The sequence below is a fragment of the Accipiter gentilis genome, chromosome W (assembly GCF_929443795.1).
Source record: "Accipiter gentilis chromosome W, bAccGen1.1, whole genome shotgun sequence".
In the NCBI taxonomy this organism is placed as follows: domain Eukaryota; kingdom Metazoa; phylum Chordata; class Aves; order Accipitriformes; family Accipitridae; genus Astur; species Astur gentilis.
This window is the reverse complement of record NC_064918.1, coordinates 8,385,149-8,408,699: the sequence shown is the minus strand read 5'-3', so window position 1 is coordinate 8,408,699 and position 23,551 is coordinate 8,385,149. Positions and strand designations below refer to the sequence as shown.

The 23,551-nt window shown below is 53.8% G+C and overlaps 1 protein-coding gene and 1 pseudogene across 1 annotated transcript; both read left to right on the top strand.

The window, feature by feature from the left end:
• Nucleotides 1–3,728: 3,728 nt before the first annotated feature.
• Nucleotides 3,729–5,876, top strand: LOC126035322 (interferon regulatory factor 2-binding protein 1-like). Its single transcript, XM_049793823.1, has 2 exons — nt 3,729–3,792; nt 4,048–5,876. The coding sequence occupies exon 2, from the start codon at nt 4,144–4,146 to the stop codon at nt 5,281–5,283; it is 1,140 nt and encodes a 379-aa protein (XP_049649780.1). The 5' UTR covers nt 3,729–3,792; nt 4,048–4,143; the 3' UTR covers nt 5,284–5,876.
• A 1,807-nt stretch (nt 5,877–7,683) lies between these two features.
• Nucleotides 7,684–23,015, top strand: LOC126035556 (symplekin-like; annotated as a pseudogene).
• The last annotated feature ends 536 nt before the right edge of the window (nt 23,016–23,551 follow it).

Genomic DNA, 23,551 nt, shown 5'->3' with positions numbered 1-23,551 from the left:
GGAGATAGTCCTTGATAAGAAGCAGCAGTCGACTCCAAGAACCAGCCAAGACCGGCCTTAGGATTTGGACAAATGCCAAGGGACAACTGAGTCTGCGCAGGGACAGAAGGTTAAGAGTTCACCGTGAAGAAGACATACAGCCTTCATCTTCACGACCACCAGACAACCACCATAAGGAGGCACTGCACAAGCGAAGTTGAGAGAAGACTATGGAAATTACTTCCTGGAGCTAATTTTAATATGAAGCGGGGATAGGTAATGCCTATGTATAGGCATATTGCAAAACTCTATGTATATGTAACACTTGACTGTATAAATTTAAAGTGAACTGCCAAATCAGGTGCGCACGACTTTGGTAGGACTACCCCTCGTGCTGCCCAGTGCTGAATGAACATACCTACTTTACAATCTTACTGATTGTGGAGTCTGTTTTCCGCACGTCAGTACTAGCACTAGGTCAAGAGAATTTGGTTTTACAGCTTATCCAGTCCTTTGGGCAAATCCAGAATGTTAGCAGCATAACCGCTTGTCTCCCTCCACCTGAGTCGGCAGACAATCCTTTAAATTGGTGACTATTAACTTTAGACTTAGAAAAAAGTTTTTAACAACAATGGAAATAGGGTGGTTAAATAAAATATTACATGGAATAGGATTCTCCCTTACTGGATGGCTGGCAAACCTAATTCAAACTTTGATCACTTGTAATTATTACAATCGTACTTTGTGTTGTTTTAAGTTGTATTAAGAGACTGGTTTTGCAAGCCACGACTACCTCATATGTAATGATGATAAAATGAAGTAGTGAGACTTATGAGACTCATATGAAGAGATCTCATAGTCTCAAAGGGGGGAAATGATGTACTTAAGTACATCACTCCTTAAGAAGACCACAAAGGTCTTGCAAAACAAGATACCCTTTGTATAAACAAGGCATGTGTTGCTAACGACTGTGCCCCTGAAGAACTAAAAGACTAATAAGAAGGGAACATCCTACCCCAGGAGGTACCTAAAAGTTTAATAATTAATAGGCATGAAGTCAGAAAAAAATCTTTGATAACTGGGGGAAAGGTAAAGGCGGCAGGGGGAGATCACGATCACCGACTGAATTCAAGGCCAAAAGACTTGCCTCTCCCCACACACACTCTCCTTGAGCATGCGCTGTAGAATAAAAGAACACTGTACCTTTAATTTGAGGCAGGGAAACTTTAGCCCAATAGAAACTGTACTAGATAAGCGACTACCAGTTTTGGGGAAGAACTTTGGAAATTGAATATGTATAACTGAACTGTATAAATTGCTTTCCCGTTTAGGCATGAGGTATGCTAGCTTTGTGGATTACCACCTAGCCCCCATCTTTGCGCAAACATGAATTGGAATAAAATACCTCTGCTCTGTGTGTTTATTGGTATTTCGCACACCGGGTAAACAACCCCACTTGAGGGACAACAGACCCACGCCAGGGAAGTTTGTGAGGAACTGCAGCCTGCGGAAAGGACTCACGTTGGAGAAGTTCGTGAAGGATTGTCTCCCGTGGGAGAGACCCCATGCTGGAGCAGGGGAAGAGTGAGGAGTCCTCCCCCTGAGGAGGAAGAAGCGGCAGAGACAATGTGTGGCGAGCTGACCCCAACCCCCATCCCCTGTTCCCCTGCACCGCCAGGGGGAGGAGGTAGAGAGAACCGGGAGTGGAGCTGAGGCGAGGCGGGAAAGAGGGAGGGGTGGGGGGGGAAGGTGTTCTAAGGTTGGGTTTACTTGCTAATATCCTTGTTTTGATTTGATTGGTAGTAAATTAAATTGATTTTGTTTCTTCCCCAAGTTGAGCCTGTCTTCTTCCCGTGACCATAAGTGGTGAGTGATCCCTCCCAGTCCTTGTCTTGACCCACGAGCCTTTCTTTATATTTTCTCCTCATCCCACCATGGCTGGGGGTGGGGAGGAGTGAGTGAGTGGCTGTGTGGTGCTTTGTTACCGGCTGGGCTTGAAACCATGACAAATGGTTATCTGCCTGCTCTGTTACTTCAGTTTGCCCCTCACCGCAGTAAGAGATGGAAGTGGAGAAGCCGTGATGTTTTCACTCAGGAATTGATTGCTTTATGTTTATATTTACTTAATGGCAAAGCTGAGTAATGCATTGGTCCTCTTTTCTGCCACCTCAGTAAGAAACACTTTCTGTAGTTGCTCATTGATGTTATAGACGCTCGTGACAAATTGGAGGAGCCAATTTGTAGTGAATAAAAAAAGGTCGAATTTATTAGCAAGCGATAAGAGAGCAAAACAGTGCTGGGCAGCTGGGGAGGCAGTGCTCCGCCACAAGCTCGCAACTTTATGTTATAGTTACATTCCTTATATACAGTTCACGTACCCCTTTCTTGCAAGTCTCCGCCTTGTCCTGCTTCTTCTTTCTTCACTCGTGCAGGTTTGTTACTAAGCAGATTCGGTTGATCTTCTCAAGGACGAGTGTCTTTTGATGTAAAATGTCTTTTAATGTGGAGAAGTACGGTCTTGGCAGAATTAATCCCCTTATCTGGTAGATTATAGCTGTTGTTCTTTTCCCTCCTTAGCTAGTAAGTTATAGCCGTTGCCCTCTTCCCCGACCTTTACGCACCAATTAAGCAAGTTTTGTTATTTACACAAGGCATCTGCTAACTCTCAATATGTCTCTTCTCCCTTCTCGATTTTATGAACAAAGTTAACCCGTTCATTACACCCTATAGCTACCATGCCCCTATAGCCCCCCTATAGCCCCTATACCCTCAGCCCTCCCAGCCCATATAGCCACCGTACCCGCCCCTCCCATAGCACCCCAGCCCCTATAGCCCCCATGTCCCCCCCTAGTCCCCCTATAGTGCCCCTATAGCCTCCCTGTAGACCCCCCGGGGTACCAGTCCCTGGCCCTGCGCAGCCGCACACCGGCCCCCCCCTCCCACTGGAGCCGCAGGCGGGTGCTGCCCCCCCCCCCGGGCACCAGCACCTTCAGGCAGCACCCACCCACCTCTGGGGCACCCCTCAGCCCCCAAACCCCCCCAGCACCCCCAAACCCTTCACCACCCCCAGGGGGACGCCAGCCCCCACCCTCCCAGGCCCCAGGTGGCCGGGGGATCCCCAGGACCCCCGATGCCCCCCCCCCCCCATCCCCGGGACCGGTCCCGGGGATGGGGTGGTGGTCCCGGGGGTCCTCACCGCCGGTATGGGCGCCCTTGGTGCTGGAGGTCTCCGGGGGGGTCCCGCTTACGGGAGTCGGGGGGGTGTCCATGGGGCAGCGACAGCGGCGGGATGGGGACGGAGAAGGGGCGGAGCCAGAGAGGGATGGGACCGCCCCCGCCCGATAGCGCGGGAGGGCGTGGCCTAAGGAGGGGGAGTGCTCCGCTTCGCTGGGCTTCGGGAGGGGGGCGGGGCTTTGCCCGGGGAGGAGTCTGGTGGGCGGGGTCTGTGTCAAAGGGGCGGGGCCGGAGGGGATACAGGATGGGGCGGGGGGAGATCTGGGCGGGGCGGGGATCCAGGATACCTCGCGCGGGCGCTGCTGCTCACATGGGCTCTGCCCCTGATACACGCGACCGGCGGCCACGCCCCTACATGGTCCGGCGGCCACGCCCTCCTCCCCCGCCCCGCGCTGTCAGCCCTGCGCGCATGCGTACCCTCTCCCCCCATCCCGTCCACCGGCGCAGGCTCCCTCTTCGCCCCTTGCGCAGGCGCAATGGCCGCCCGCCGTCCCGCGCAGGCTCAGTGGCCGCTCCCCTTCCTGGTCCCTCCCGCCGTCCCGCCGCGCTCCGGTGGCCCCTTTAAGGCGCGCGCAGCCGGTGTGTAATGGGTGGGGTGTGGGGCTGTGAGAGGTCTTTGTTGAGGGGGGGGATTCTGAGGGGACCTTCTGGAGGGACCCTGTGAGGGGGCTGTGGTGAGGGGGGGGAGACTGAGGTGACCTTCTGGGGGGGCTGAGCTGAGGGGGGACCCTGTGAGGGGACTCTGGGGTGTCTTTGCTGGGGGGGGGGGGGACTCTGAGGGGCCCCTCTGAGGGGGGACCCACCGAGGGGCCCCTCTGAGGGGTCTCTGCACAGAGGGCCCCACCCAGAGGTCCCCCCCGAGGAGCACCCACTGAGGGAGACCCTCGCGGGAGGGGCCTGCGCCGAGGAAAGGGTCCCGGTGGCCCTGCTATGTCGTGGCAGCAGCAGTGGTGTTACTTGTGCGACCTGCCCAAAATGCCCTGGGCCGTGGTGTGGGACTTCAGCGAGGCTGTTTGCCGTGGCTGCATCAACTTTGAAGGCACCGACCGTATTGAACCGTTGTTGGAAGCTGCCCGTCACCTCCGGCACAGCCACGCTGAAAGCCAGCACCAGGATGCCGCGCCAATACCACGCTTGCCCAAGGGGCTAAACCGCCCCGAGGAAACGACAGCCAAGTGCCATGGGCCATCATTGCCGGTGCCATGCCGTCCGTGCAGTGTCGAGTGTTTGGTGGAGTTGAGCAAAGCCATGCGCGGTCGTGCCAAGGACTGGCTGGGAAAGCCACCGGCAGTGCGGGAATGCTTGGCCGCCCTCGCCAGCTGCACTCCCTTCAATGTCCGCTTCCGTAAAGACCACGCATTGGTGGGACGAGTCTTCGCCTTCGATGCCATGCCCCGGCCTGGCTTTGAGTTTGAGTTGAAGCTCTTCGCTGAATACCCCTGCGGTTCAGGAAGCATCTACGCCAGCATGCTGGGCCTGGCAAAGCAGATGTTCCAGGATTGCCTCCAGGTGCCCGGCAAAGCCATTTCCTCCAGCTACAAGTACCTGGAATATGAGAAGCGGCAGGGCAGTGACGATTGGCATCTGCTAGGCAAACTCTTCACCAAAGCAGTCCGCTTCTTCCGCCACCCGCCAGCGCCTGAAGCCTTGCCGCAGCAGCACCCGCCGCCCCCGATGCTGCCGCCGCGTCGCCGTCGCAAAGCTTCACCAGAACTGGATGAACCGCCACCACACCGGCAGCACCTGCCGGGTGAAACTTCACCCAATGAACCACCCAGCGTTCGTCGCCTGGTGGAGGATTCAACGTCACTGATGTTGTGTTGTGGTTTGTGCTGGCAACGGTTGGAGGACACCCATTTCGTGCAGTGCCCCTCGGTGCCGGCACATCGGTTCTGTTTCCCCTGCGCCTGTCGTGCCATCTGGGCACAGGGTGCTGGCGGGGAGGTGCACTGTCCCAGTGGGGGCCGATGTCCACTGGCCAGATCCGGCCTCCCCTGGGCCTTCATGCAGGGTGAGATTGCCGCCATTTTGGCTGGGGACATCTGTGTCAAGAGGGAGAGGGACCCCTGAGGGACCCAGGACCCCCGAAAGGGACCCAAGACCCCCCCAAGGGACCCCAATCCTGCTAAGGGACCTGGGACCCCCCTGAGGGGCCCCCAACTCTGTTGAGGGACCCTCAACCCCCTCCAAGGGACACTCAACCCCCCTGAAGGACCCCCAACCCTGTTGAGGGACCCCTGCCCCCCTGAGGGACCCCCAACCCCACCAAGGGTCCTGGGAACCCCCCAGGGGACCCCTCCCTCCACCCCCCAAGGGACCCCCGACCCTGCTGAGGGACCCGGAACCCCCCCAAGGTACACTTAACCCCCCCGAGGGACCCATGATCCTGCTGAAGGACCCAGGACCCCCCCCCAAGTGGACCCCCAGTCCTGTTGAGGGTCACCCCCGAGTGCCCCCCAACCCTGCTGAGGGACTCGGGACCCCCCTGCAGAGGGCCCCCCCGCACCTTGCCTCAGTTTACCCCAGGTGCTGTTTTGGGAGGCCCTACCATAACCACCCACCCCCAGGTAGGGGGGTGACAAGTGCCTGTCCCCTGGGGGGTGGGGGGGGTCCCCAAAGCTATGTTGGGGTTTTTTTGGGTTAATAAAGCAATGTTTGGTTGGGGGGGGGTTGGTTAAGCTGACTTGGCTGGTTTTTGGGGGGGGTGATGGGGAGGGGGTGGGACTTGGGGGGCGGGGCAAGTGGGGAACTGGGGGAGGGTCCCCCCTCCTTGCTCCCCACCACCTCCCGTGCGCGTCACCCCGACACGCCCCATCCCGCGCAGCGCCCCTCCCCCCGCGAGGAGGTGGAGCCTGGGGAAGGGGGCGTGGCCGAGAATGCTCCGCCCCTCCGCCTACAGCTCCCGGTGGGAACCCTCCCTGCGCTAACGTCACAGCCGGGGTGGGGCTGTATGGGCGCAGGAGCGTGCGCGTGATGGTGAGGGGCCGGGGGGGAGGCTCTATAGGGCCCTGGGTTGTGTGTAAGGGGCGGGCGGGGATTAGGGCTGTGGGTCTGTATAGGGGGTAGAGGCCCCTATAGGGGAGTCTGGGGGGCGGGGGGAGAAGGGGGCTCTATAGGGCCCTGGGGCGTGTGTGGGGGCGGGGTGCTCCGGGAGGGGGGGGGGGGACGTGGGGTGTGAGGGGGATTGGAGTCGGGGGGGGGGGGGGGGCGCAGGGGGCTATAGGCGCCTATAGGGGTGGAGGGAGGTGTGGGAGGGGGCTCTATAAGGGCCTGGGCGGTGTGTCAGTACTATAGGGTGTATATGGGCATGGGGTGTGAAAATAAGGCGCTATAGGGGGGTGGGGGCACTATAGGGGTGGGGGCTATAGGGCTCTGGGCAGCATGTGGGGGCGGGAAGGGTTGAAGGCCTCAGGGTTGTGGGGGAAATGGGGCTCTATAGGAGGTGGGAGGATTGTGAGAAATGCACTAACGCTGAATTTCATGAATTTTACAAGTTTATTATAGAATAAAGGCAAACAGTGCTGGGCACATGGTCAAAACCAGAGGTGCACTGGTTATACCCGAACTTGCCTTTTTATACACTGTGTTCATGGTGTTTCAAAAGGATTATTTTAATATTTCAGGTATCTATTAACATAACTCCACCCCAGACCATCCCCCACTTGCACGTGTCTTGTGGTTCGGAGGGGCCTTCGGGGATCTGCAAAGGATGAAGTCATTAGTCTTCCTCTGGCTGCACTTTTCACCCTGTTGTTTTCCTCCAGTCGCACTTTTCAATATTTTCACATTAAACTTCTCTTTTTCCTTTGTTCTTCTTGTATCTTTCATGTCAAATAATCTTTGACCCCCAAAATGCTGTTCTTATGCTAACAAATCACTCCTCCTTACTTGTGTTCTCAGTTTTACTCGTCCTTGAGTCCATATGTCTGTTTTTCTGTGTTTTCACAAATCTGTCTACACATCCTTTAATTACTTGAGTTACAGGATGTCTTATCAGAAGAAGCTACATATTCTGATTGTGCCCATTTATTGCCTACAAACTATAAAATACAATTGATGTCTGGAATATATTAACTACATATTTCCCATGTTAAGGCCTAATTTAGCAGCAGTGAGGCAAACATCCTTTCGGGACGTAGCTTATGCAGTAGTTAAGCAAATTTCAGTGTTCTCATTTTGCGAAAGCCAATATACATTTCACAGGATGTATGGAGGGAGGGCTTTCTATAGGGTCCTGTGCTGAGGTGGGGGGAGCTCTGTAGGGACTGGGACTGCATGGGAATGGGGTTCAATAGGGTGTGTGTGATGGCAGGTGCTGCATAGGGGCCTGGGTTAGCACTGACTTGGGGGGGCATATGGGACATGCCAGGGGGCTGTACAGGGCACTGTAGGGGCAGCTGGAGTATCCTGGGGCCATATAGGGGGTCCCAGGGGCTGTATGGTGCATCTCTGGGCCATATAGAGCATCCTCAGGCTATATAGGGTATCCAATTGGCTGCATGGGGTGTCTCTGGGCTGTATAGAGCATCCTCGGGCCATATAGGGTACCCTAGGGGCTATTTCTGGGCCCTATAGAGCACCGGGGGCCATATGGGGCACCTGGGGGCTGTATAGCGCCCGTATAGGGTGTGATGTGGTTGTACCCCCCAGGACGGGGCCATGGCGGGGCTGGGGGGGGCTGAGGGCCCCAGCCCCTGCATGAGTGTGGCCTCCCAGTTCTTCAGCAAGGAACAGTGCGGCAGTGATGGTGTGAACACTTCTGAGCGGGTGGGGCCTGCTGGGGGGTGTCCCTGGGATCGGGGAAGTGGGGGAGATCCAGGTGTAGGGTTTAGGGATTAATCCGTGCGGGGCCCAGATGATTGAACACCAATGTGATGATTAAAGTCGCCAGTTTATTGAGCTTAGCTAATCATTTTTATACAATTCCCGAAGTTGTTGAGAGACTTTGATTGACTACTACATGCAAGCACTTGGTGTCCACACGCACAAGCATAAGCGGTGATGGTTACATCGGTACTGTCCACGCGCACAAACACAAGACATAATTGGTTGTGTTAATTAAAGCATACAAGACTTGTCTTAGTCCAATTGGTCAAGATAAGCCCCTGAATTGAGGTTGTTTGTGCCAAGTTCCCTTTATGAAAAATGGACTGTCCCATCGCCCTATTTCTAGATTGTTAACTGAGTCTATGACCTTACTTCTAATTTTAGTTTTAACTAACTGTTAACAAAAAAGAATTTTTTTTTTTTTTTGATTAATGAATAAATGACTACATATCAGGTATCTTAAAACTACTTCCACACTCGGCTCTTATGAGTAATGTTTCGCCGAGTGCTGATTAACATTAAATCATATATATATTTGCTTATTCTCTAAAGCACTTATTCTAAACTGCTTATTCTCTATACGATTAGTTATAGGTTAGTAGGTTAGTTGATTAGTTGAATGTCTGTTACAATGGTTACAAAAAAAAATTTTTTTTTTTTTTTGATGATTAACTATCTTTTCTACCCACTCGCACTAAAATACATATCCAAAAACGATATCATACTCCATGTTTTTTACATGCATTCTTAATCTCCGCATTGACTGTCGGTCTCCGTCGTGATTTGTCTAGTCAGTCTATCTAGGCCTTCGGGACCTGCTGATGTCTCCGCTGCCTCTTGCTCTTGCTCTTCTGAGTTGTCTGTGGCATCTGGTTGCTCAATCCACGGCTTGACCCATTTCGCCGGTATCCAATGGGGTTGTTCGTTACCTGTGGAAACACAAGCATACCCTCTTCCCCACGTAAATAATTTGCAAGGTCCTTGCCACTGCTGTAAAACTGGATCGAATACTGAGACTTGCGGCTGATTTTTATCAACATTTTTGTTCCCACACATATGCCTATTAATTGGGATCTGATCCTCAGTACCACGTGGCTGTAGCCAATTCAAAACATACAGTGCTTTGCTTATTAACTCTTGGGGGGTACAGTGCCGCATGTCTTCCCCCGTTTTTAAAATGTTTAAACGATCCTTTAAGGTCCGATGTGCACGTTCAACAATAGCTCGACCAGTAGAATTATGGGGTACGCCAAAATTATGAGCTACCCCCCACATCTGTAAAAATGTTTCTAATGATTGTGCACTATATCCTGGGCCATTGTCTATTTTAATTTCTGTTGGCACTCCCATGGCGGCAAATGCTGCCAAAAGGTGCTTAATTACAGCTTTAGCATTGGTTGATATATGAACAGTAGCCCACATAAGGTTCGAATATGTGTCAATAGATACATGAATAAATTTATATCTCCCAAAACTGGGATATTCTGTAACATCTGTTTGCCAAATTTGCAATGGTGATAATCCCCGGGGGTTCACCCCCTGTGGTTGTAAGTTTGGAATATTTGCACAGTCTGGGCAAGCAGCAAGAATAGCTCTGGTTTGCTGCAATGGAAGATTAAATTGTTTACTCAGCGCTTTTGCCAACTGATGATAAAATTTATGGGATAGCAGTGCTTGTCCAAACAAATCAGGTTTGGGTGTATTAAAATAGATGTTTGCATTGGCTACTGCCGGTTGATCCACGCGCGCATTACCTTCCACAATGAATCCCGGCAGCATTGTATGGCTACAAACATGATCGATAAAAAATAAGTCTGTCCGTTTTTCTACTAACATCCATAATTTCAAAAGTGTCATAAACAGCTGCTTATTGTTTACAGTTTTTAGTAGGGACCTATGCATACGTTTGACTATCCCCACGACATATTGAGAATCCAAAATAATGTTGACAGGTGTTTTATCCCACTTTTTAAAAACAGAGCATACGGCTAATAACTCGAGCACTTGTACTGACCCCTCTGACAGAATGACTTTGGATTTCCAGGATCCATCCTGTAAATATACAAATCCTGCTTTACCTGTCTTGCTGCTAGCATCAGTAAAAACAGTAATGGCCTCCAGCGGCTTATCGCTGCAGATAGAGTGTGGTTCCATTGTTAACATTGTTTTAAATAATGGGTGAGGAGGGTAGTGATTATCCACTTCCCCCTTAAAGCCCACAGAGCTACTGCAAAGCAGTCATTTTTCGTCATGGCATTACTCACAATATCAAGTGACATAGGTAAAATGATTTTGTCCATTTGCCTCCCTGAAATTTGTATCGCCCTTACCCCTGCTTTTTGAATGCACTTTCCCAGAGCTTCAATTCTAGTGACCACTATTTTTGACATGCTAGCAGGCAAGAATATCCATTCTAGTATTACCAATGGGTTTTGTTTCCGCTGCTCATCCCACTGACCCAAAATTCCCGCAACTTCCTTATCTGAGTTATATACATATAAATTTATGGACAAATCAGGGATGTATCTGCCAGACATGGATGATGTGATTTTTTGCTCAATTGCTGTCAAGGCTTGCCACCCTGGTGCACTTAGTTGAAGTACAGAAGTTAGGCTATTGCTGCCCCGCAATAAGTCCAACAGTGGTTGTAAGTCTGTATTGGTGATACCACAATAAGGCCGGATCCACTGTAGGTCTCCAACAAGTTTTTGTACATCATGTATATTTCATATGTCTTTGTGTAGGGACAGCTTTTGTGGACAAACAGAGGCTTCCGCAACTTGCAAACCCGGATATAGTGTTAACGGTGTTCCATCTTTTTTAAACCTTGATCGACAGTCACTGGCTTTGTGTCCGAACTTGTCGCACTTGTTACAGACCCCAGGAAAGTTTGACTGACTGCTGTTAGTTAGTGCTGGCATAGATCGAGGCTGCGTTGCTATGCGTTGAGGGCATGCACGTCTCAAATGGCCTGGTTGACCACACCGATAACACGCTAAGGGGTCTTTCTGTGGGCCGCGGTCTCCTTTTCCCTGTTGCACTATTGGTCGTAATGCTACCACGAGCGCTGCAGCGTGAGCTTCAGCATGTATTTTAGCTTTCTCTTGTTCCTGTATTAGAGGTAAGCGATTACAAGCCTCGATGATATCCACTAATGTAGCTGTACGTGGAAGCGACGCAATGATTTGTCTGCATTTTGCATTCGCGTTTTGAATAGCTAAGTCGTTTCCAACCGCAGCTTTCGCTTCGGGGGTTAAAGTGGGTGATGCATCGACAGCAGCTTTCAAACGGTCAAGGAATTTCATGTACGGTTCCTCTTCCCCTTGTATGATTTGAGAATAGGGTGGAACCGGCTTACCCACTTGCGGCACCTCTGAAATAGCTTCCAGAGCTAGTTGTTGTGCCAATTGTAAAACCTCTGGTCTTAATGCAGCCTGAACGGGACCAGTAGCAAACTGTCCTGTGCCGAGTAACATATCAACACTGACAAATGCAAGTGGATTTTGTGCCCCAGCATCTAAATTTCTCACCTGGGCTTCCTCTGCTTTCTGTCTCCACCGATAGTGAAACAGCAACCTCTGAGTTGGTTCGAAGAACATTTCCACCAAAATCTTTATATCCGCTGGCACTAAGGTTTGTGCCTTGAAAAATTGTTGTATCATTTGTTGTACGTACTTATTGTCTATTCCATATTGCATGATGGCCTTTTGCAGTTCTCGAACCGTTTTCCAGTCCAGAGGCGCCCATTGTCGTTTTCCTCCTGGTTCAGTGAACACGGGAAATGAGCTGATAGTGGGTGGCAGTATGACTCCTTCTATAGTGGCTTGCTCGATAATCCCGCGCCAGCGTTGTCCCGGCGAAAAAGACGGATCGCTGGGTGGTGGTGGTGGGGGTCCTGCCCGGGCTGGTTCCGTGTTTCGTGAGGGCGGGTCTGTTAGCCGTCGCATTCCTTTGTATCTATCCTCGTATCTCCCTTCAGACCCTTTCCCCTCATAGGGCATTAATTCCCCCTTTTGTACACACAGGTCAATCAGTTCTTGCATTTTGTCCCTGGGGGATTTTTCTTCCCCATTGCCCACCACTTTAGCAAAAGAATCCATACTCTCTACGATCACAGTTGTTGCTTTCTCATATGACTTTCTCGTCAATGGCTGCCCACCTTTACCCCCATCTCTTTTCCGCATTTCCTTTAACAATTCTAACATTGTCTCTTTGTTCTATTATTAGAGTAGCCAAGTCCTTGTTTGCATTATTTGAATTGGGGTATATGCTAGGTATACTTTGTTCATGTTGAACAGTGGTATCTGGGGGCTGTTTTCTCATAGGCGGATTTTTACTCACTCCCTGATTCTGTAGGGTTTCCTTTAATCGTACGGTTAGGGAGGCTTGGGAACTGTCGGATGGCTGATTAATATCGGTAGTCCCAGGGAGTGGAGCAGAAGTCAAGGGCACAAGAGCAGGCGGACAAGCTCCAAAAAGTCTCTCTCGCTGCATTATGTTTTTCTCTCCGCTTTTCCCTTTCGCTTGCGGTTGGAGAGAGAGAGCAGCAAAAGCAGACGCAGACGCTTTACGATCTGCTTTCATTTCTTACAGAGTTGTCTTAATCAATTTCCATAAAGTTGCAAGACCTTTAACTTCTTTAGACCCGTCACTAATTTCATCCCATAGGGAGGTTCCGATAGCATTCCAGGTACTAAGCTCAAAAGCTGTACCCACACTAATTGAAAGGTTTCTGTCCTTTTTAATATTTGTCTCTGTTTTTTCAACCAGCCTCATAAATATCTTTCCGGCTGCCTTTTCCCTCGCAGATGCTGCGATACCCATGCCGCCCTTTTTATCAACGTAAGCTTACGATTTTACCTGCTTCTCCTGAGCAGTGTCCTGCCTCTCTTGAGCAGTGCCGGCGCTATTTTCAAGCCACCGTGGTCTGCGGCAATTGCCCTGCCTTTTCAGTAGCGTTGCCTCTTGTTCCTCTTCGGATCACGTCGGGGTCACCAAATGTAGGGTTTAGGGATTAATCCGTGCGGGGCCCGGATGATTGAACACCAATGTGATGATTAAAGTCGCCAGTTTATTGAGCTTAGCTAATCATTTTTATACAATTCCCGAAGTTGTTGAGAGACTTTGATTGACTACTACATGCAAGCACTTGGTGTCCACACGCACAAGCATAAGCGGTGATGGTTACATCGGTACTGTCCACGCGCACAAACACAAGACATAATTGGTTGTGTTAATTAAAGCATACAAGACTTGTCTTAGTCCAATTGGTCAAGATAAGCCCCTGAATTGAGGTTGTTTGTGCCAAGTTCCCTTTATCGTGGAATGTGCACCTGTGTTTTCCTAATAGGGATCTTTCTTCTTCTATCTTCTTATTTATTCTGTTCAAGGCCTTCTAAAGGTGCCTGGAACAGTCTTGTGACCATGAGCTATTTTCAGGCCCAATAACTAAGTTCCATATAACTGAACCCTACATCCAGGATCTGCTAGGGGGGTCCCTGGGACTGGGGGGAGCAGCAGGATCCCCGGGATCCTGTGGGGTGGAGGAACAAGATCTCTGGGGTGGGGGCGGAGGACAGGGTCCTGGGGATCCGATGGTGGGGGATATAGGGTGTCTGGGATCTAGGGAAGCATGGGTGAATCCCTGGGGGATGGAGGATTCCCCCTGCCAGGGATCTGGTTGTTGTCACCTCCAAGGGGATGCTGTGGCTTTGGCCAAGGGGGGGGTGGATCCAGCGGTGGCCCTATGGGGGAGGGCATGACACCCCCTCCCTGGTGTCATCCCTCCCCCCCGGGACTGAGTTGGGCATTGCAGGTGGTGGATCTCCTCAACCAGGCAGCTTTGATCACCAATGATTCCAAGATCAACATCCTCAAGCAGGTGAGCTGGCAGCTGCATCCTGCACCTGCTGGGGGCGGGGCATGCGCACGCACACACACACATACACCCCCCCGCCATGTCCCCACGTCCCCACCATGTCCCTCTGTCTCCAGGTGCAGGAGCTGATCATCAACAAGGATCCGATGCTGCTGGACAGCTTCTTGGATGTGAGCGGGGATGGATCTGGTGCAGGGCAGGGGGGGCTGGGACAGATCCAGAGGGGTGTGGGATGGATCCGAGGGGGGGGTTGGGATGGAAGTTTGTGGTGGGCTTCATCGAGGAGGCCTGGTAATGGGGGGCTAAGCACCCACTTTTTGGGGGGGGTGCTGAGCACCCACTCTCGGGCCCTGGGGACAGATGTGCCCCATCCCAGCTTTTGGTGATGCAGGCAGGAGGAGATATGGGTGCTGATCACCCACCTTCTCCTGGGGTGCCATCTTGTGGGTGGGGGAGCACCCATTTGTGTCGTGTTGTGTCCTCCCCCCCAGCAAACGGGACATCGAGCTGCTGCTGAAGCTCACTGCCAACCTCAACATGCTGCTCAAGGATAAGAACGTCAACATGGTGAAGAAGGCCATCCTCACCATGACCCAACTCTACAAGGTGGCTTTGCAGGTGAGAGACCCCTTGGGTGCTGGGAAGTGGCACCCATGGGTGCTGGGGGATCAACCAGTGAGATTTAACCCCTCCCTGCCTGCAGCGGATGGTGAAATTGAAGGTGATCAGCAAGTTACAGGAAGCTTGCTGGGAGATGACGGCGGCTATGGCCAGTGACATCATCCTCCTCCTCGACTCGGATAACGACAGCATCCGCACCCATGCCATCAAGTTCATGGAGGGACTCATCATCACCCTGTCACCCTGCATGGCCGACTCTGATGTCCCCAAACGTCATGAGAACGACATCAGCCTCGAGTGCATCCCCAAAGACCACCCTTATATCAAATACAGTGAGGCTGGCTGGCATGGGGTGGTGGGGTCCCTTCCAAGAGGTGGAGGGGGACGGGGACGACATGGGGATGGTGACACCCAGCTGAGTGTTCCCTCTCCGTCCCTGCAGATGTGCTGTGGGAGGAAGGTGAAGCCACCCTGGAGCAGCTCCTCAAGTTCATGGTGCACCCAGCAGTCTCCAGCATCAACCTGACGGCCGCACTGGGTTCCCTGGCCACTATCACCTGCCAGCGGCCCATGTTCATGGCCGAGGTCATCCAAGCCTACAAGACCCTTCAAGGTAAATGTTACCTCACCAGGTGTCACCGTCACCTGTGGGAACGGAGAGTTTTCGGGTGCTGTCCAGTCCCCGTAGCGCTCACAGGATGTGGGGTGGGGTGGAGGGGGTGTCTGGGCTTGTCCTGCTCCTCTGGGGGGTCCTGGATCTTCAGGGTCCCCATGGCCACCTCCCATGGGGCTGGGGACCCAAATGTCCTTGGTCCTGGTTCCCAAGCACCCACTTTCCATCCTGACCAAGGACCCAGGCTCACCCGTGTTATAGATGCTCGTGACAAATTGGAGGAGCCAATTTGTAGTGAATAAAAAAAGGTCGAATTTATTAGCAAGCGATAAGAGAGCAAAACAGCGCTGGGCGGCCAGGGAGGCAGTGCTCTGCCACAAGCTTGCAACTTTATGTTATAGTTACATTCCTTATATACAGTTCACGTACCCCTTTCTTGCAAGTCTCCACCTTGTCCCGCTTCTTCTTTCTTCACTCGTGCAGGTTTGTTACTAAGCAGATTCGGTCGATCTTCTCAAGGACGAGTGTCTTTTGATGTAAAATGTTTTTTAATGTGGAGAAGTACGGTCTTGGCAGAATTAATCCCCTTATCTGGTAGATTATAGCTGTTGTTCTTTTCCCTCCTTAGCTAGTAAGTTATAGCCGTTGCCCTCTTCCCATGACCTTTACGCACCAATTAAGCAAGTTCTGTTATTTACACAAGGCATCTGCTAACTCTCAATATGTCTCTTCTCCCTTCTCGATTTTATGAACAAAGTTAACCCGTTCATTACAACCCGCACCCTCTTGCAGGCAGCAGACCCTGATGCCACCCAAACCATGGTGTCCCACGTCCCTGTGGACCTGGGTGTCCTGTGTCCTCAGGTGTCCCTGATGCCACCCAAACCACAGTGTCCCATGTCCCCACAGACCTGGGTGTCCTGTGTCCCCAAAGCCACCCAAACCACAGTGTCCCATGTCCCCATGGACCTGGGTGTCCCCGATGCCACCCAAACCACGGTGTCCCACATCCCTGCGGACCTGTGTGTCCTGTGTCCTCAGGTGTCCCTGACACCACCCAAACCACAGTGTCCCATGTCCTTGCAGACCTGGGTGTCCCATGTCCCTGACACCACCCAAACTACAGTGTCCCGTGTCCCCAGGTGTCCCTAACACAGTCTTCCCCCCCCCCCCAACTTTGCAGCCAACCTGGACCCTACCCTGGCCAAGTTGCAGGTGAGCAGTGTCCGTAAGAACCTGAAGCTGCACCTCCTCAGCGTCCTGCGTGCCCATCCTCAGGGGACTTTCAGCCCCAGATCACCACACTCCTCGTCGACCTGGGCACCCAACAGGCCGAGATCACCCGCAGCATGCCCAGCCCCTGCGATGCCCACAAACAACCCTGCAATGAGCCCAACACCACCCTCAAGAAGATGATCGGTGAGAGCCAGGCTGTCGCTGTTGTCCCCTCCCTGGTGGCACTGTGCACCCTCAGAGGCCTTTCCACCACCCTTTGGGGCATTAAATGCCCCTCAGGGTCCTTCCAGTCCTTCCTGGGGTCCTCCCAGTCCTCTCCTGGTCACACTGGGGGTGAGTGATGGCATAGCACACCCTCAGGGTCCTCCCAGTGCCTTCCTGGGGACATTGGGGATGGGTGGTGGCATTACAACCCCCCAAGGTCCTCCCAGTGCCTTCCTGGGGACAGGCGGTGGCATTAAATGCCCCTCAGGTCCTCCTGGTGCCACCCAGGGTCTTCCTGGTTTCTCCTGGGGATGGGTGGTGGCATTAAATGCCCCTCAGTGTCTTCCCAGTGCCCCTCAGGGTTCTCCCAGTCCCTGGTCACACTGGGGGTGGGTGGTGACATTAAATGCCCCTAAGGTCCTCCCAGTGCCCCTCAGGGTCCTCCCAGTGCTCTCCTGGGGACGGGTGGTGGCATTAAACACCCCCCCCAAGTCCTCCCAGTCCTCTCCCGGGGTCTTCCCAGTGCTCTCCTGGGGACCATCGGTGGCACAACAGCCCCCCCCCCCCCCTTCCCCGAGTCCTCCCACTCCCTCTCTGGGGTCCCCACTTCCCCGTGGTGACCAATCAACTCCCCCCATCCTGGCAGAACCCCCCCTGGGCGAGGATGATGAGGACAAAGACCTGGAGCTGACGACGGTGACGGCACCCAAAGCGACCGGCCAGACCAATGTCCCCTCGGACACGGACATCACCGCCAAATTCCTGCAGCTGCTTCTCACCCTGGAAAATGTCGCCAACCTGGTCAGGGAACGCGACAACAATGGGGGGGGAATTTGGCGCTTTGAGGTGTGGGGGGGCTCTAACCGAGTGTCCCCCCCATTTTTTACAGGTGCTGATCAGCATGGCGTACCTCCCTAAGGCCATGCCCACGTCCTTCCAGGCCACCTACACCCCTGCGGAGTCAGCTGGCACTGAGACGCAGATCAAACACCTCTCCCGGCTTATGGCCACCCAGATGACGGCGGCGGGACTTGGCCCCGGTGAGCGGGGACTGGTGGGCGGGTGCATATGTCCTCTTTTGGTTTTTTCCTCCCATGGCACAGCAACTTTTTGGGGTGCTCACCCACCCGCCCTTCCTCTTTTGTCGTGGATGAGCAGAACACGCCTTGCTTGAAAGGGAGATTTATTGAAGTACAGTCAGAATTTGAGGGAGTTGGGTGGAATTTAATGACGTTTAACAGAGGTTTGGCGAGGTTTGGCAAGGTTTGATGGAGAGGTTCGCCTTATTAATTACTGCACGGAAGAAACGCGATGGAAAACTTAAGAGTCGGGTCAGAATTAAGTAGTTGGCTGCTAGTCAGTAGTATATGAAAGAGAGATTTATTGACATACAGTAAGAATTTGAGAGAATTGGGTGGAATTTAATGACGTTTAATGATGGTTTGGCAAGGCTTGTTACGTTTGATAGCGAGGTTCGCCTTATTAATTACCACATGGAAGAAACACACGACGGAAAACTGAGTTAAGAGTCAAGTTAGAATTTAGTAGTTGGCTGCTAGTTAGTAGTATAGACAAGATAATCTTTGGTTTAGCTCTGGTATCTTGTTTTTTATTTTGGTTATCTTGCATTTTTGGGTTTCGAAACCACCTTTTGAAATATTTTTTGACACCTTTGACACACGAGCCGGGAGTTTTCCAGCTCGCAAGCTCATCCCGAGGCCAGGAAGTTGTTCCTTAACCCAAACCAACGTACGGCGAGGAGTCAATATCCCTCACACCGTTTCAGGCGTGGAGCAGACGAAACACCTGAAGGAGGAACCGAAGGAGGAGAAGGCAGCCAAGCCGGAGAGTGTGGTGATCAAGCAGCAGCTGTCAGTGCTGTCCCAGGGCCAGGCCATCTCGGTGTTGGGTGCCCAAGGTTTGGCCACCAACCTGCTAGAGGAGGAAGCCCCCCAAACCAAACGTTGCCCTGAGCCCATCATCCTGGCCATGCAGCCCCGGTGAGACCCCCCCACACTCACTGCCCCCGCAGGGGAGCACCCATGGGTGCTGACAGACCCTTTCTCCCCCCATCCCCAACCCTTTTCCTCCTCCAAGGCTGGCGGGTGCTGGTGGCCATAAGAAGGTTTTCCGTCTGGCCGATGTCCTCAAGCCGCTGAGCGATACACAGATGGAGAAGCTGAAGTTGAGCGCCGTCAAACGCATCCTGTGTGCCGAGTGCGCCGTCGCCTGCAGTGGGGCCACCCAGGTACACCTGGCATCCCCCCCTGGCTTTGGGGAGATATCCGGTCCCCCCAAAACCTCACCCAGACCCTCTTGCTTCCCCCAGCAGGCTCGCGTGAAGATCTTGGCCTTACTGGTGACGCAGTTCAAGGTGCCACTGAAGAGTGAGGTGCTGGCCTTCATCCTCAATGACATCCGTGGCCGCTTGGACCTGGCTTTCGCCTGGCTTTTCCAGGAGTACAACACCTATCTGAGCCGATTCCCTGCCAGCAACCTGGAATGCTATGACAAGTGTCTCATTGGGCTCCTTGCTGGTCTCCAGGAGAAGCCTGACCAGAAGGACGGGTAGGAACGGTGCCGCCGGGGACGGGACGGTGTCACCAGCCGCTTTGCCAGGCTCCGGAGAGCCAGTACAGCAAGAACTGCAGCTCTTGGGCCATAAGCATCCCTCCAGATGGTCCCCAGGGTTGCCCACCTGTGTCCCTCATCCCGATGACATCCCCCCGCCCCCGATGATGTCCATTTCCCAGCAGGATTTTCACCAAAGTGGTGCTTGAGGCGCTGCTGATCACCAAGAGCGCGCTGGAAGTCATCCGTAAATACTGCGAGGATGAGGTTGGGGACCCACAGGGTTGGGAACCTGTGAGGGTTGGGGACACAGGGACAAGCCCCAGTATCCCTCACCACCATCGCCCCCCCCACCCCTGTGGGAGCAGCTCAGAACACCTGGCATTTGTTTTCAAGAGTGACCGTTAGAATTTGTTGTGCTGCATGTTTGCCAAGCCTTTGAAGAACTAGTTTCACAAGGTCAGGTTGGAGGATGGCCTTGTGTAGGCCTGGGAAGATGTGGCTGAAGACAGTCACGAGGATGTGTATGGAATGTTTTTATCTTTAACTGTTCTGAGGACTGGCAAACATCCCAGCTGGGCCAGATATGCCCTCCTGTGTTAGTAGTATTGGCTGTATGCTGTTAGTACTTTCTAGATCTTTTTGAAACATATATAAGTTGGATTCTTTTGTGAAATAAAGGGAATCTTGCACAGAGAGCTTGAGTGCTTGATTGAGTCGCCTCAACCCCAGTAGAACTGGACCTACCTAGGCATGTCCATGCTGCATGACCTCATCTTCAAGCGGCTGTTGCGGCAATTCCAGTACCTCCACATCCTGATGGACCTCAGCTCCCACGAGAAGGACAAGGTATGGGCGCAGGGCTTGGTGCCCCAGGGGAGGGGACACCCCCGTCCCTGTGCTGGTGACACGCAGCCGCTCCCCCCCCCCCCCCCGTAGGTACACCAGCAGGCCCTCCTCTTCATCAAGTGCATGTACGAGAAGGACCAACTGTGGGAGTACATGGAGAAGTTCGCCCTCAACTACCTGCAGCTCTTGGTGCACCCCAACCCACCCTCTGTCCTCTTCGGGGCCAACAAAGATGGGTGAGTTTTGGGGAGGGGGGTGGCACCCGTCGGTCCCCAGGGCTCCAGTGACATCGTGTGTGATGCAGAGGTGGCGGCGCCATGGACGGAGGAGACCATCAAGCAATGACTCTACCTCTACCTGGTGTTGCTGCCCCACAACCACAAGCTCATCCATGAGTTGGCTTCTGTCTTCATCGAGGCCATCGCCGACATCAAGTGCACCGTCCTGTGGGTCATCGAGAAGCCGGTGAGGCTCGTGGCGGACAGGGGTGGTGTTGAGGGGACACGGGACAGTGGACGCGGTGGCCTGGTGACACCGGTGGTGGCTCTCCCGTAGATCCATGGGATGGGGATGAATTTGCCCGAGCTGCTGCTGCTGGTGGAGAACTGTCCCAAGGGAGCCGAAACGCTGGTGACACGCTGCCTGCACAGCCTGATGGACAAAGATAGGGGACAGAGGGGATGCGGCGGGGTGGCATGTGCCTGGCAGTGATGTACCACCTCCTCCTGGCAGTGCCTCCCTCGCCCGAGCTGGTGAAGAGGGTCCGCGACCTCTATCACAAGAGGCTGCCGAACATGAGGTTCCTCAGCCCCGTCCTCAACAGGCTGGAGAAGGTCAGAGTATCCCCTCCTCCCCTTGTGTCCCCTCCCCTAATGTCCCCCCGCTGCTGTTTTGGGTGCAGAAAGAGGTGATCCAGGCGCTGCCCAAACTCATCAAGCTCAACCCCATCGTGGTCAAGGAGATCTTCAACTGTCTGCTGGGGACGCAGCACAGTAGGGGATGGGGACAGCCCCAGGACATGTGGCAGCCCCGGGGTTGGACACAGAGCTTGGCACCTCCCTGGGGACAGTGCCAGTGCCTGCTGTGGGGATGTGGGACCTCCTGGGGGTGGGACATGGGACCTCCCTGGGGCGGGACACCATGGGACATCCCTGGGGACAGTGCCAGTGCCCACTGTGGGGACATGGGACCTCCTGGGGTGGGACATAGGACATCCCCATGGTGGGACACCACGGGACATCCCTGGGGACAGTGCCAGTGCCTGCTGTGGGGACATGGGGCCATCCTGGGGTGGGATGATGGAATATGGCACCTCCCTGGGAAGAGCTGCAGGAACGCAAGGTGACCCTAGGGACAAGCCCTCACCTCCGGGGCCACCACAGGACAGGCCACCGGCCCTGCCATCTGAACCCCATCCCCACCCCGACCACCCGAGGGCCAAGGCCACCTGGTAATGTCCCCTCGCAGGTGACAGTGACTCAGCTGTGTCCCCACTGAACCCGGAAGAGCTGCTCATCGCCCTGCACAACATCAACTCCTCCAAGCATGACATGAAGTCCATCATCAAGGGTACGATGCGGACAAAGGGGGGGGGGGTTGGGGACACGGCAAAGGGGAGGTGACACATTTGTCCCTTTTTGGTGCAGCCACCAACCTGTGCTTCGCCGAGTGGAACATGTACACCTTGGAGGTGCTGGCAGTGGTGATACAGCAGCTGATGGAGCAGAACCTATTGCCTATGTTGTTGATATGAGCCGTCATCCAGGCCCTCACCATGTACCCCCACCTGGGTGGCTTCGTCATGAACATCCCCTCCCGGCTCATGATGAAGCAGGTCTGTCTGTCTGTCTGGTTGTCTGTCTGTCTGGGTGTTGCCACCTAGAGGGGGGTTGGTGGTCCTGGGGTTGGGTCGTTGGGGGTGAGGGGTTGTTCTGGTTCTGGGGGTAGGAGGTTGGGTGGTTGGTTATAGAGGGGGGGTGGGTTTGGTTACACTGTCTGTCTGTCCTGTCCTACTGTTCCTGGGTGTCTGTCTGTCCTGTCCCACTGTCCCTGGGTGTCTCGGAGTGGGTGTCTGTCCCTCTGGGTATCTGTCTGTCCTTTCCCGCTGTCCCTGGGTGTCTTGGAGTAGGTGTCTGTCCCTCTGGGTGTCTGTCTGTCCATCCCATCCTGCTGTCCCTGGGTGTCACAGCCTGGTTGCCTGTCCCTCCTCTCCCTCTGTCCCTGGGTGTCTGTCCGTCCTGTCCCACTGTCCCTGAGTGTCTGTCCCTCCTGTCCCTCCATCCCTTGGTGTCCCCACGTGTTTGTCCCCATATCCCCCCACCCTCCATCCCCAGGTGCTCACAACCGCTCCTCCCCCCTGCCCCCCCTGAGGGGACCCCCCAGCCCCCCCCAACCCCCCTGTGTCCATCCCCCCCCAGGTGTGGAAGTACCCCAAAGTCTGGGAAGGTTTCATCAGGTGGTGCCAGCGCATGAAGCCCCAGTCCTTCCAGGTGGTGCTGCAGCTGCCCCCCCCAGTTGGCCACCATCTTCAACAAGTGCCCCGAACTATGCAAGCCTCTCCTCAGCCACATCTGGGCCCTCACCCCCCCACCAGGTGACACCACCCCAGGGTGGGTGGGGGGGATACGACACCCCCCAGCATGCACTGGGGTGGGGGTCAGTGTAACCCCCCAGTGAGGAGGACACACCCCACATGCTTGGTGTGACTCCCAGCATGCACAGGGTGGGGGGGGTTGCCTTTGTGTGTGTCCCCCCGACCCACTGACCCTGGGCTCCACCCCCCCCCAGCAAGCCCACATCCCGCTCTCCACCATGGCCATCCTGGAGCCCTCTACCCACCATGAGCCTGACTCCCGGGAGGGGCCACCCGGAGAGGTGAGGGTGCAGACACGGGGGGGGGGGGGTTGTCAGGGTGCCCCCAGCCTCAGGGCCCCCTCCTCACCCTCTCTGTCATGTTGTCGTTGTTTCCCCCCCCCCCCCCCGACCCCCAGGAGAAGCCCCTGAAGTGGCTGAGTGAGTGTCGCGGTAGAGACAGACACGACAAGTAATAGATCATGCAAAATGGCTACTTTATTGTTCTAACACACCTTTTTATCCCCTTCTTCAGAGTATGTGTTAGTATATGATTGGCTTAGTAACTAACAATTCATGATTGGTGAGTTTGTCAGGACGGTTCTTCTTATCACTATCACAATTTCGTACTGGTCTTCTTGGATCTTTCCAGACTTCTCAAGGATATACTACAAGCTGCTCAAGGTCGCGCTGTTCTCAAACTGTCAGGAATTCCGTAGACTCGTTGCATCCCCCGACAATTCCCCCTTTTTGTATTTGTGCTAAAAATATCATCCCGGCTGCCCTCTGCAGGGCCCTTTGCAGAAGGCTGAAAAGACAGGGCAACATTAGAAGCATAGTTATCACAATCAAGATCACTACCCCCACAGTCTTGAGCAGAGATATCAACCATCCAGACAATCCCCAACCCTCAAATATCTTTGTCCTTGTGCTAAAAGCAAGAAATCAATTCCAGCTCTATTTTATAG